The sequence below is a fragment of the Melospiza melodia genome, chromosome 9 (genome assembly GCF_035770615.1).
Source record: "Melospiza melodia melodia isolate bMelMel2 chromosome 9, bMelMel2.pri, whole genome shotgun sequence".
Classification (NCBI taxonomy): domain Eukaryota; kingdom Metazoa; phylum Chordata; class Aves; order Passeriformes; family Passerellidae; genus Melospiza; species Melospiza melodia.
The window spans coordinates 33,428,291-33,441,787 of record NC_086202.1 but is presented as its reverse complement, the minus strand read 5'-3'; the positions used below and the strand labels follow the sequence as shown (position 1 = coordinate 33,441,787).

The 13,497-nt window shown below is 51.4% G+C and overlaps 1 protein-coding gene across 1 annotated transcript; it reads left to right on the top strand.

Moving 5' to 3' along the window:
• Nucleotides 1–18: 18 nt before the first annotated feature.
• On the top strand, nt 19–13,264 carry PLA2G12B (phospholipase A2 group XIIB). Its single transcript, XM_063164159.1, has 4 exons — nt 19–253; nt 6,057–6,133; nt 7,266–7,431; nt 10,036–13,264. The coding sequence occupies exons 1-4, from the start codon at nt 19–21 to the stop codon at nt 10,152–10,154; spliced, it is 597 nt and encodes a 198-aa protein (XP_063020229.1). The 3' UTR covers nt 10,155–13,264.
• Nucleotides 13,265–13,497: the final 233 nt, after the last annotated feature.

Here is a 13,497-nt window from a genome sequence, read left to right as displayed (position 1 = left end):
GGGCTCACGGGCCCCGACATGCGGCTGCTGCTGGGGGCAGCGCTCCTGTGCCTCGGCCTGCGCCCGGGCCACGGCTCCGAGGAGGCAGCGCCCGACAGCCCCGGGCACCAGGACCCGCAGGCGGCGGCATCCTATTCCGACTGGGGCATCGACACCATCCGCGATGGCTTCGAAGCTGTCAACAGCTACTTCGACTCCTTCCTGGAACTGCTCGGGGGGAAGAACGGGGTCTGTCAGTACCGCTGCCGATACGGTGAGTGAACCGCACCGCTGCTGCCTCCTCTCTCCTCGCCCTTTCTCCTCTTTCCCCCTCCTTCCCTGCGGCCACGAGCGGCTCCTCCTACCCAGGAGCTGCCCCCGGCAGTGCTCGGGGTCACAGCTTCTGTGCCAGGGCCAGCACAGGGACAGCGAACCCCCTTCCCCGAGAGCAGCCAGCCCTGCAAGGCACCGCCACGGGCGCGCAGGACACCGGGGAGGATGCAGAGGGCACACACACAGATACCCGGGCACACACACAGGTACCCGGGCACACAGGGCATACAGGTACCCGGGCACACAGGTACCAGGGCTGGCAGGGCACACACAGGTACCAGGGCACACAAGTACCCGGGCACACACACAGGTACCCGGGCACACACAGGTACCCGGGCACACACACAGGTACCCGGGCACACACACAGATACCAAGGCACACACACAGATACCCAGGCACACACACAGATACCAGGGCACACACAGATACCAGGGCACACACACAGATACCAGGGCACACACACAGATACCCGGGCACACACACAGGTACCAGGGCACACACACAGATACCAGGGCACACACACAGATACCAGGGCACACACACAGATACCCGGGCACACACACAGGTACCAGGGCACACACACAGATACCAGGGCACACACACAGATACCAGGGCACACACACAGATACCCGGGCACACACACAGATACCCGGGCACACACAGATACCAGGGCACACACACAGATACCAGGGCACACACAGATACCAGGGCACACACACAGATACCAGGGCACACACACAGGTACCCGGGCACACACACAGATACCCGGGCACACACACAGGTACCAGGGCACACACAGGTACCCAGGCACACACAGATACCCAGGCACACACAGGTACCAGGGCACACACACAGGTACCCAGGCACACACAGATACCAGGGCACACACACAGATACCCAGGCACACACAGATACCCAGGCACACACAGATACCAGGACACACACAGAGGTACCAGGGCATACACAGATACCAGGACACACACAGATACCCAGGCACACACAGGTACCCAGGCACACACAGGTACCCGGGCACACACACAGGTACCCGGGCACACACAGTACCCGCGCTGTCCCGCTGCCCGGAGCCTGGCACAGCCAGGGAGGGGAGGCTGAGCTAGCCGCCCTAATCTCAGCAACCTTCGGAGCGTCCTTATCCCGCAGCTGTGAGCTGGCCAGTGCCGCGGGCTGCAGGAGATAACAGCGGGACAAAGCACACGTCACCGTCACCGGGAGCAGCCTTTAGTGCCCCAGGCAGGAGGAGGCAGATCCTGCTTGCTTTGGACTGCACTTTTTGGTGGTTTACCAGAAAGGATTCGTTTGGTTTGTCCTGGGGGCAGGATGAAGGCCCCCAGGGGAAGGGCAGGGCAGGGGACAGAGCTGGGGTGCACAGAGCTGCAGTCTGTGGGGTGACGGGGCCATCACCAGGGCACCTGTGGGAAGGACATGCTTAGGAATCAGCCTGGAGTTTTCCCCGTATCCTTTCCTCAGCCTCCTACACCTGTCCCACAGCAGCCCCTTGTCCTGTCACCTCAGCCTGCCCAGCCCCTTGCCCCACTGCTTCACCCCACACCCCTGTGACCACCTGGGAAAGATGCTGGTGAGCACAGAGGGATTTCAGCCCTTCTCCTCCCCAGGGCACTGTTTTTCACAGACAGACTCAATGCTCTGGGGAGACCCTCCACTGACTCTGTCTCAGTCTGTCTGGATCCCATGGACCTCCTGCTTCTCCCAGGCCAGCAGCCAGGGCACTGGGACAAAGAGATGCTGCAGGGCTGGGACCTCAGCTCCCTGCCAGGGGAGGAGGTTAAATCAGTTTGAAAGTTGCTGGGTTTTGTTTTGTTTCATAAACAAAGACACAGAACCATAGAACAGGCTGAGTTGGAAGGGACTCACCAGGATCATTGAGTCCAACTCCTGGCCCTGTGCAGGACACCCCAGGAGTCACACCCTGTGCCTGAAAATGTCCAGACACTCCTGGAGCTCTGGTAGCCATGGGGCCACTTCTCTGATGAGCCTGGAAGTGCTTCCAGTGCTCAACCACCCTCTCTCTGGGTGAAAAACCTCTCCCCAACATCCATCCAATGTGTATATTTGTGTCCTGCCCCTCTTGCCAGCTCTGCTCCCAGGCCCCACACTGGGAACAAACAGGGAGCAGCAAGCCAGGTACCCCAGCCCCATGGGATGGAGGGAGCCAGGTACCCCAGCCCATCACCACAGCCCCACAGCCCCACAGGGGCCCTGCTCCCTCAGCCTGGGGGTCCCTCTGTTCTCTCTGCAGCAGCTCAGGAGGGCCATGTGTGTCCCCAGTGCCTGGAGGAGGTGACCCCCAGCCCCCCAGCAGCCAGGATGAGCCCCCCAGGCAGCCTGTCCCACACTCATGTGTGTGACAGCCTCCTGAAGGTCCCCACCGTGCTCCAAACTCGGAGCAGAAAGGTCCTTGCCCTCCTTAGCGTAGAGACTGAAACCCCAGGCAGTGGCTGGGGCTGCAGTGTGCCTGAGGCAATGCTGATATTCAGAGCTGCTTTCAGGGAGCCTCGGGACTCAGCACATCCTGCAGGAGTTACTGCTTTGGGACACATCCAGAGGGCTCTCCCTGCCTGTCCTTGTGCAAAGCATCCCTAGAGAGCAGCACAGATCCCTGCTCACACCCCAGGAGCTCCCTGCATCTTACAGGAACGGTTTACCTGAAAGGAGAACTAAAACATTGCTAGCCCAGTTCTCACTCTCTGCTGAAGAGCCCATTAATCACTGCCTGAAGGAGAACACTGCTGAAATGCTGCCCAGTGGCTCCAAGGGGCTTGCTGGACCCTTCCAGGACCATTTGTCCTTGCTCATCTCTGGCACAGACATTCCAAACTGGAGAGGAGGGGATGCTGGGATGCCCCCAAGCCTGTGAGATCCAATCCTTGCTCAGAGGGATGAACACAAACCATCTTTGTGCTGAATCAGGGCCTGGTTGCCATGAAACAAAAATTATTCCTTCTACTTACTTTCATTTCAGCCAAGAGATACCAAAAATAGCTCATTTTGCCACAGTAAAGGTCAGGACTCACCTGTGATTGCCACATCCATCTCCAGCTGAGCACGTGGCTGTTCCAGCTGTAAGACTCCCCTGATTTTTCAGCAGCTACTGAGGTCTGAAAACAACCAACTTGATGGATGGCTCCCTTAAATCAGGACATTAGGGTTACACTAGCATTTACTGGCAAATCTCCTCCTGCTTACAAAGCCTCACTGGGCATCTCAGGGGAAACAAAGAGCCTGAGCTGGGAGTGAAGCCCTTGTAGCTTCCTCCTGGCCAGGCAAGACTTCAGTGCCCTGCTCAACACTTGGTCCTGAAGGGCTTCAGAGGAGGGGGCACATCCAAGCTGTGGGAAAAGAGCCCCCAAAGCCAGGCCCTGTCCAACAGGGATGGATGTGTGCAGGCACCTCTGTTCTGTCCAACAGGGATGGATGTGTGTAGGCACCTCTGCCCTCTCCAAAGGGATGGATGTGTGCAGGCACCTCTGTCCAACAGGGATGGATGTGTGCAGGCACCTCTGCCCTCTCCAAAGGGATGGATGTGTGCAGGCACATCTGTCCAACACGGATGGATGTGTGCAGGCACTTCTGCCCAAAGCCTGCCTGCCTGCTTGGGGCACACAAACAACAATGGACCACCCAACAGTGCAAGGAGCCCTGAGACCATCCATTCACCCAAAAATACACTCAGCTCCCCCAGCCAGTGTCCCAGCACTGCAGTGCCTGAACCCCCTGCATTGCCAGCAGCTGCTCCAGCCAGCTGGCTGCTTTCCAGCCTCTTGGAACAGCAACAGCAGCCTGGGGCCATTAAAATGCATCAGGGAAACTCAGCTTCAGTTCTGGGGCTGTGCCAACAAGGCAGTGGCCTGAAATCTGTCTTCTTGTCTGTAAGGATGGGCAAGCAATAAATGATAACAGGAGCACTGAGTCAGTGCTTGTAGGGAGGCAGGAATGCCTGATATTCCTGTTCTGCTTTTGCTTTCCTGTTACCTACTAAACAAGATGTGGGAGAGAGGTTAATTGTGGTGCCTTGGACTTGACCTAGCTGAGAAAGAGTACAAAGGGGCACTTTATAAGTTTTAAAGCTCTGTTTTGCAGAGGGGAGTGGACAGGTTTCCTACAAGGGCTTATCCTGAAGGCAGTTTGATGTTTTGTGGATGAGCACAATCCTTATTTATGTGAGGGTTTTTTTCCTCAGAACAGCTTTCTAGAAGCTATTATAATATTTCTATTACAATAGCTGTGACTTCAGCTGAATTGAAGCTCTGGAAACACAGCTATTTTCGGCTGGGAACTGGATAATGCAGGTGGAACTGGATAACTGGATGATCTTAAAGGTCCCATCCAAGCCAAGCCATTCTTTGATCTCCACATCCCAAAAAGTCTCACTCCTACTCAGACTTGCCATCTTATCCCATTCACTGTCAGTGTGCTGCAGGAACAGCACACTGTTCCTGTTTTTTACAACCAATTATTTCTTATATTATTTTTACATCATTTTACATTTTTTACATTATTTTTACAACCAATATTACAAGCAAGTCACTCAAATTTGACTCCATCCTGCAAAACCCACAGCGGATTTTGAACTTTCCTCTGCCTCCTGCATCAGTTCAGGAACATTTGAATTCTGAGTCCCAGTTCTCACCCCCTTCCAAAAAACCATCAAGGCTCTTCTGGAAGGGGAAAATTGCCTGTTGGCATCTCCCAGCTAGACAGCATTTCAGTTTGTTATTTATTTGTAGCAAATCTGTTATTTAAGCAAAACAGCTCTGGCAAAGTTTAATTGAGAGGTGCTGGGAACACTCCCACATGAGTTCCCCTGAGGCTTTTGGCTGCAAGGCCTTCCCAAGGGCACAGCAGATTTATTTAATTCAGCCACAGATTTATGGCTGAATTAACCACTGGCATTTCAGGTACCTGAACAGAAAATTGGGGAAAGTGTCTTAAATAATTCCTGGTGCTGACAAGAAGCAAGAAGTGGAAATGGAGTTTAAAAGAACCCAACCCTGCCTTGAAGGGCTGAATTAGATCCATTCTATGTCTGTATAAATTCTCTAGCCCTGCTCAGGGAAGCAGAAAGTTAACCCTTGATGTGACTGGCTTCAAGGCCCAGCTCACACGAGCTTTTGTTGGAGCATTCCCACAGTTTGTGTTTTCCCAGAGCAGGGACAGCACCAGGGAATGGCTGAAGCTCTGTCAGGCCAGGGTTAGGTTGGATATCAGGAAAGGGTTTTTCCTCCAGAGGGTGGTTGGGCACTGAACAGGCTGCCCTACAAAAATGAGATTAAATGCTGCTGGAAGGTACTGCTAGAGCTGGCTGTGAGCTGGACTCCTCCTGCATTGGGTAAATAATTATCCACAGAGGGAGTTTTTGCTCCTTTGTGCATATTAAGAAGCAGAGTGAGGAAGGTGCAGAGATTAAAGGAACAGAAATGATTTGCAAAACATGGCAGTGCATCACCATGGGCAGAGAACGGACCCAGACCTGCTCAGAGCAAGATCAGACATGCAAGGTCTGGCACAGTCTGGGGACATCCACAGCACACCAACAGTCCAGGAATGAACTGAGGACAGAAGGAACCCCCCTTGCTGAGCCAGCAGTGTAAGCAGCAGTGTCTGGGGATGCAGACCAAAGGGCATTGCCTGTCACTCCTTGCTTTTTGCACCAGCCTTGGGAAGATCAGCTTTCCTAACCCTTGTCCCGTCTTTTCTTTCCCAGGGAAGGCTCCCATGGCACGGCCTCACTACAAACCCCAGGAACCCAACGGCTGTAGCTCCCATTTTCTGGGGCTCAAGGTACCTGAAAGTGTTTGTGCTGTCCCACCCAGCAAGCCCACAGGCTGCAGCTCTCCAGTACATCAGCAGCTCATCGTTCTGGGCAAGGAGAAGGCTGGGCTGGGCTGGGCAGCTGGGTGACAATGAGCTATGTGCACACAGCAACACCTGAGTGCATCCTCCACACCTGACCCCCCCACCTCTTCCCACACTTTCTGCCTCTGCCAAGCACTGAATGAAACCCAGAGGCTTTAATAGTGCACCTGCTCGTTATCTTAAAGGCAATTAATGAACATATTGGAATCACCAGGAAAAGCCTTCCCAGGGGGCTCTCAGAGCAGGGATTCCTATTTAGCTCATGCATTATTGCTGCCCATGGAGTCTGCAGCAATTAGGCAGATTCCTGCTCTGACAACCCCTCTCTTTGCAGCCCATTTTTCATGTTAGGTTTAATTCCTGAAACTATTTCACTGCAAGCCTTGTGGGCATTTCTGTGGTGCCATCTCTGTACCCAGGCAATCACGAGTGCAATGAAGGAACAATTCATCTCCTAAATTTTACATGAGGAAGGGCAAAAAGAGGAATAATTCATAACAAGCTAACAAGTCCAGTCTCTCCAGGAGACAGGTCTTCTGCCCCATCACCCCCAGGGTCATTAGCTAAGCTTACAGGGAGCAGAACTCCCCTGACCATGCTGTGTTTGTCCTTGGCCTCAAGTGCAACTCTGAGAAATAAGGCATTAAAATATTTATGGCACATTTATTAGGCAAAAAGCAGGACCTTGTCAGGTTGTGGGAAAAAGAGGAAAAGAGAAAAGAGGCCTTTACCACTGTTGGCAAGGACATGGAGCTCTCTGACAAATGCAAACTAGAAAATGGTCATGGAGGGGCTGTTTCCCACCTCCCTGGGATACAGAGATGAGAAGAGAATGTGATGTAGCCTGCACTGGCCTGCACCACTGACACCACTGGGCTGCTCCCTCACCCTCCCTTCTTTAGATGGTGAGGGAGCAGCACACATCCCTCCTGCTGCCCTGGCTCTCAGGAACTGCTTCTGGAACAGGAGCCAGCTGGGCTCTGCAGCACCTCACCCTCACAGCTGTGTGAGCCTGAGGCCAGGAGCCAACCACGGGACACCCTTTTCTCTTTCCCAGCTAGACTTGGGCATCCCTGCCATGACCAAGTGCTGTAACCAGCTGGATGTTTGCTATGACACCTGTGGGGCCAACAAGTACCGCTGCGACGCCAAGTTCCGCTGGTGCCTGCACTCCATCTGCTCCGACCTCAAACGCAGCCTGGGCTTCGTCTCCAAGGTGCAAGGTAGGGTCCTGCCCCTCATCCCCTGGCCAGGGAGCCTTTCCTTGCCAGAACTCTGCGGTGGGGAGCAGCATCTCTGTGCTGCACTTGTCACAGGTGGGTGAGAACACAGAGATCTGCCCCCTCTGCCACACACCTCTGTCCCAAGGCTGGAGATCTATGGTTATTTGCATGTAGAAAACATTACAATGTGTGAAAAACCCACAAACAACCCTGGAAGTAACTGGGTGCACTCCCAAACAATTCAAACATGGGCAGGAATCCTGTCAGGGGAGGGAATGCTGTGAGAGAGAGTAGGGTTAGGAGTAGTATTGTGTTCAGTGATGGGATTTTGGTCCATGCAGTTATTAGGGTCTATGGCTTTAGGACTTTGTGTTTAGGGTGAGGAAAACGGTTGCAGTTATTATGGTGTATAGGTAGAAGTTGAGGAGGGTGAGTTTAGGGTTGTAGATGATAATGATTGCTATTCAGCCTAGGTGGGAGATGGAAGAAAAGGCTAGGATTTTTTGGATTTGTGTTTGGTTGAGTCCTATTCATCCTCCCAGGGCTGCTGAGAGGATATATAGGATAGTTAGGAGTGTGGGGTTTCCACTTCCACTAACTTATCCAATTAGTTGGACGCACTCCCAAACAATTCAAACGCCTTCATGGGATACCAAAATGCCTTCCAGGGCCAGTGAGGCACACACTGAAACCTGCACGTGGCCAAGGGCCAGCAAAACAGAGAGAGCCAAGGAAAGGGCTCTCAGGGATCTGGTCACAGGTAAGAGATGGTGATGGCACCAGGGACACACCAGACTGGGGGTGGCTGAGCCACTGCAGGCAGCTCTGGGTGGCTCAGGAGTGCTAACAAGCTCTAGGGATGTGCCAGCAGCTCAAGTGCCACCCTGGCTTTCCCTAATTTAAAAAGCCTCAGCCTGCAGGTCTGAGAAGAGTTTTTTTGGTAACCTCTGCTGATGCCCTGCTCTAGGGTATCCTTAAATATGCATTTGTTGTCCAAAGGTGCAGCCTGCATAGGACACATGGGAAGCCTGCATGACACCAGTAGATGTCTGCAGATGGCTTCCTACCTGGTCACAGAAAAATGCATGGAAAGAGTGCCCAGGCCAGCAAGAGAAATCAAAGACGTGGACTGAGACAAAAGTGCTACAGGCTGAGCACAGACAATCTTTCATGGTTACCCTTATCAACAGTTCCTCATGCAAGCCAGCTTCTTCTCATCTCTTCAGATTTTCCACTTTTTCATATGGTGCTTCTTGCTCTCTGCTTGCAGCAGCAAAGCAAGCCTAGATCCTGGGGAGTGAAGGTGGAGCAGAGCCAGGCAGGAGTAGATTCCTCCATCCCTCTGTGCTGGCTGCTGCAGGAGGCACAGGCAACACCAGTGAACTCTGAGCCACCCTCCCCCCACGTCGGGCTCTGCAGATCCTGTCCCCAGGGCTGCTCTGAGAGCTCCTGCCACAGCCCTCCTCCTCCTCCACAGCCATCCCAGCTCTTATCTGGCATCCAAAGCCTTGCTTTTCCCACTGACTCACCACAGCCTCTCCAGTGCCTGCCAGCTGAGCAGCCTCCTAGGGAACAGGAGCTCTGAGGGGTTTGGAGAGGCTGAGATAAGAGAAAACAGTCCCAAAGGCCAGGCTTTCCCAACTCCATCATGCATACAACTATCAGTGTTGGTGCCAGTAAATAAACCCTAAAGATTTACTATTAACCTATCTATTTACTGACAAGCCCTTTCAGGGTTGTTTTTTGGGATGAGGAGAGGCTAGTCAGGCAGTCAGCTGCTCCAGCTGCTGTTGGATTTTTCATGCTGGCTGGCAGCTGGCATCATAACTCCCAAAAAAGCCCAGAAAGGTTGGTTAATAGTGGCTGTAGGCAAAACTCAGAGGAGAAGGAGTAATGTGGAGGTCTCCTGGGAAATCTGTTTGGTAAACAGTGCTGTTTGCAGAGCCCCAGATGATCCATCAACTAGCAGGGCCTGAAAGAGGTAATAAAGGAGGGGTTTAGGGGGGAGAGAAATGAGTGCCACCCTGGGGAGAAGATGTGGCCATGGCTCTCTTCACAGAGAGCAGCAGGCACAGTTTTTCCCAAGGATTTTTCCTGGGGAAGGCAGTGAGTAGCACACAGAGAAGAAGAGAAAAAAATTCTTATCTCTATTTACTGTTCTTGTTGTTTTGCACATGTGGAATGTGTTAAGGAGGTTGTTTACCTAAAGTGATTTGTTAATTAGACACTGGTGAAGGCTGTTTTGATTCTTTGACCAATTGGATCTACGTGTGTTGTGACTGTCTTTAGTTTTTCTTTAGTATCTTTGTAGTATAGTATTTCTTTAATATAGTTTTAGTATAGTATTAGTGTAATATAGTATAGCTTAATAAAGCAATTGTTCAGCTTTCTAAATCATGGAGTTAGAACACATTATTCCCTACATTGGAGTCACCCTGCCTTGATAAGAAGAGAGAAGGGAACCTCAGGATTTATAAAAATGCAGTTCTCAGAGAGAAAAGACAACAGCTCACACTTCCAAGGGCAAACCCCACAGAGCTCAGTGCAGGGCTGGGGTGCTGGGAGTTGCCTGTCCTTACTTGGCCACCCTGTCCCTCTCCACAGCCTGTGAATCCATGGCAGACACGGTGTTCAATGCAGTCTGGACCCTGGGCTGCCGGCCCTTCATGAACAGCCAGAGGAGCGCCTGCATTTGCAGCGAGGAGGAGCGCGATGAGCTGTGAGCAACAGCAGCCTGCCAGTGTCTGTGAGCCCCTCTGCAGCACAGAGACTCCTGCCGGCCTTGGGACGGGCACCTGAGCTGCTGCCAGAGCCCCTCTGCAGCACAGAGACTCCTGCCAGCCTTGGGACGGGCACCTGAGCTGCTGTCAGAGCCCCTCTGCAGCACAGAGACTCCTGCCAGCCTTGGGACGGGCACCTGAGCTGCTGCCAGAGCCCCTCTGCAGCACAGAGACTCCTGCCAGCCTTGGGACGGGCACCTGAGCTGCTGCCAGAGCCCCTCTGCAGCACAGAGACTCCTGCCAGCTCCTGTCAGCCCTCGGGAGGGGCACCCAAGCCAAGGCACCCACAGCAGCCTCGGGGCAGGGCAGGGCAGAGCCAGCCCATGGACAGAGGGCAGCCCCCCCATTGCTCCTTCCCAAGCCCACAGGATCCCATGCTAGTTCTCTCCAAGGCAAGCAGGATGCAGTGCTGCTTATAAACACAGGACTTACCTTGAATACCTGCTATCACCTCCCCCTACCCTGTAACTCTCCAATTTGCAGTGCAAGGCAGTAGGTTTCTGCAAGGCCTGTGAAACTCCCAGTGCATGGATATGCAATGCACATTTTTGCACCCCTGGTGGCAGACTGAAGAGGGGTAATTTGCTTTCAGTGCATTGCTCCCACCCATCCCTGACACTTTCCATCCTGTCATTACACGCCCTGACAACCCTGAATATTTAAATACTTGGTGGACCCTAAACTGATTTAGGACATCTGGAGATTTCTTAAGCATGAGTTAAGGAGAAGGGCTTGAGGTGTTTGTGGTACCAATTGATATTCAGGACCAAAGCTCAGCATTTATCAGATGAGAAATCACAGCCCTCTCCGCCAGTCTCAGGAGAGGAAGCCACTTTTCTTCTGCCAGTGTCATCCACATATATTTAATTACTTTTCTCCTGTAGCATTTAACAAAGCTTTGCCCTCAGGATCCCTTTTCACACAAAATGGCTGGGAATACAACTCCATCTCTAGCACAAGCAAAACAGGAGGCTCACAGGCTCACAGTGGACTTGGATGAGATATTCCCAATTCTGGAGCCTTATCTGTCAGGTGACAGGACTTATGTGCTACCTCTGTGGGGCTGCTATCAGCAGCCTCAGACATCATTCCTTCTAAAATGTGGTTAATGCCCCCATCTGTTATGGGGAGCTTTTGTTGCATGCAAAACCAGAATTTAAAGTGGTGCATGGCATTTTGCCTCCACAGAACATTGGCAGGCAGCTTGCAGCTGGGTTTCTTGTTGGAAGGAAGTTGCTGCTAGGTGTGTGCGTGCCATGCCACGTAAATATTTCAGTGGCTCCTGCAAACATATTTATGGTTATGTTCTTCCATCTGCCACAGAGAAGTTAAGGCTGCAAAAGGGTGATTTAACAAGAGTGGAAAGAGTCTGTCTTGGTTGCTTTTCTTCCAGTTTAAATGGGTTTAAAATGTATGCATGGAGGTATAAATTATTTAAGCCCTGTTCCTGTTCCTGCCAGTCATCTTTGCCTTACAGTGAACATCAAGGAGATGTTCAGCTGGCCCCAAATGGGCTGGAACAGCAAGAGGCCCCTGGTACCCAGACCAGGAAAATGGAAGTGACTGCATGGGGTGTACTGGGATGTTTTCCATCACAGAGGACTTCAACACTGCTCAGATGTAATGACAGCCTTTCCTAGCTGGGCTAATGCCACGGAGGAGAGAATTCTGCATTGCTGAGGTTCACTGCTCTGTCAGAGCATGAGGCTGGACAGACAACCTTGATTATCCAGCTAAGAAACACCTACTTTTGGCTAGGGATGGGAAGGAAACATTCCTCATTCCAGACACTGCCCAAACTTTGTATTTTGCTGGTGAAATAGTGCCTGTGGCCAGTTTAAATGTGAACCTACGCCTATGATTAAATGACAAAAAAGAAGTTAAAATATCTATATTGTCTACGTTCAATAGCTGACTGCATGGCAAATATCTTAAATTACCTTATAGTTCAAGTGATATCAGGTTAAAGCCAAGCAACTGCTGGCAGGTGATGCCATAACACTGGAGAAATCAAAGGGTTCTGAACAAAATCTCTGTACCCAGACTCTGATGTGCTGGAGATGTTGCTAACATAAATCATAATTTCTCCCTGCTTTCAGACCACCATTGATCTCAAAACCCTAGAGACTGCTGCAAGCAGGCCAGCCAGTGAATCAGTTCATTTTTCACTGCTAATCTGAAAAACCCCACCAGCAGCTCTATGAGGAAATATTTGAACTTTCAAGTGGTGGCAGTGACTCTGGCAAAGCAGCAGATAATCCTGTGCAGGAGCAAATCAGAGCATGAACCCAGGAAAACTGCAACCAAACTAAAAACTGCTTCCCCTCCGAGCCACTCCTGCTATCCAGTGATGTACAGCCATGGAAGCAGCTGATCACAGCATTCTCCAGGTTGCTGCATGAACCTTGGGTCATCTTCAATTCCACCCTGCTCTGGACACAAAGACTCTGCTTTGCCCATCCTGGGGCTGCCTCTTGACTTTGTGCATTGGTAGGATTGGTTTCAGCTGCAGAGTGGAAAAGCTGCTTCGTATGAATTCATCAGGAAGAACCAAATAATGTGCACAATAACTGAAATAAGCCAAGAAAGGAACTTCTCCCTCCATCACTCCCCCTACATATCTTCTATATAAACAAACAAGATCAGTTCATTCTCCAGAAGGCACCAGATAATTAATTTAATTTCCCAGCTCTTGTTTTATCAAAACAAATATATTTAGCAGAGGCTGCCTGAGCAAAGGAGTGACAGTGGGAAACTGCCCCTGTGGTCCTAATGCAGATGTGAATCAGCAGAACAGCAATCCTAGGAGAAGCCTTCTTCCTTTCTTTTTCTTTCACATATGGTTGGTAACACACAGAGTATCTTTCCATTTATACTTACTTATCATCATAGAGATATTTTTGTTTACTCTAACACACTCACATGTATTTCCAAGATTGGAAAAGCAGCCATGAAGCTATTTTAAAAAATTATTAAACTCTCAGCCATTAAAAGTTCATTCCTCACTGGAATCTCACTTGCCAGAACAAATAAATCTGTGAAATAGGTTGAAATGTTTGAGGTGATTTGTGACTCCTTTCTAAATGGTCCCTTCAAATGGATTCCCCTTCCATTTGAGAGCAGCAGCAAATTTTGGCTTTTGCAGCAATTTGGCTGCTCCAAGCAAAGCAGAACACAGGTGATGAAGGCTGGAGGGCTCCCAGCAGACCTCCAAGCATGCAGGACAGAGCTGCACACTGAGGAGCTTCTTGTAGGAACCCTTGGGGATGCACTGCAGAGCCACTGC

Excerpts from the sequence above, each read along its gene's own strand:
- PLA2G12B (XM_063164159.1), top strand. The coding sequence starts at position 19 with ATGCGGCTGCTGCTGGGGGCAGCGCTCCTGTGCCTCGGCCTGCGCCCG. Across the intron at positions 6,134-7,265 it reads CCCATTTTCTGGGGCTCAAG|CTAGACTTGGGCATCCCTGC; the intron begins GTACCTGAAAGT and ends TCTCTTTCCCAG. Across the intron at positions 7,432-10,035 it reads CTTCGTCTCCAAGGTGCAAG|CCTGTGAATCCATGGCAGAC; the intron begins GTAGGGTCCTGC and ends CCCTCTCCACAG.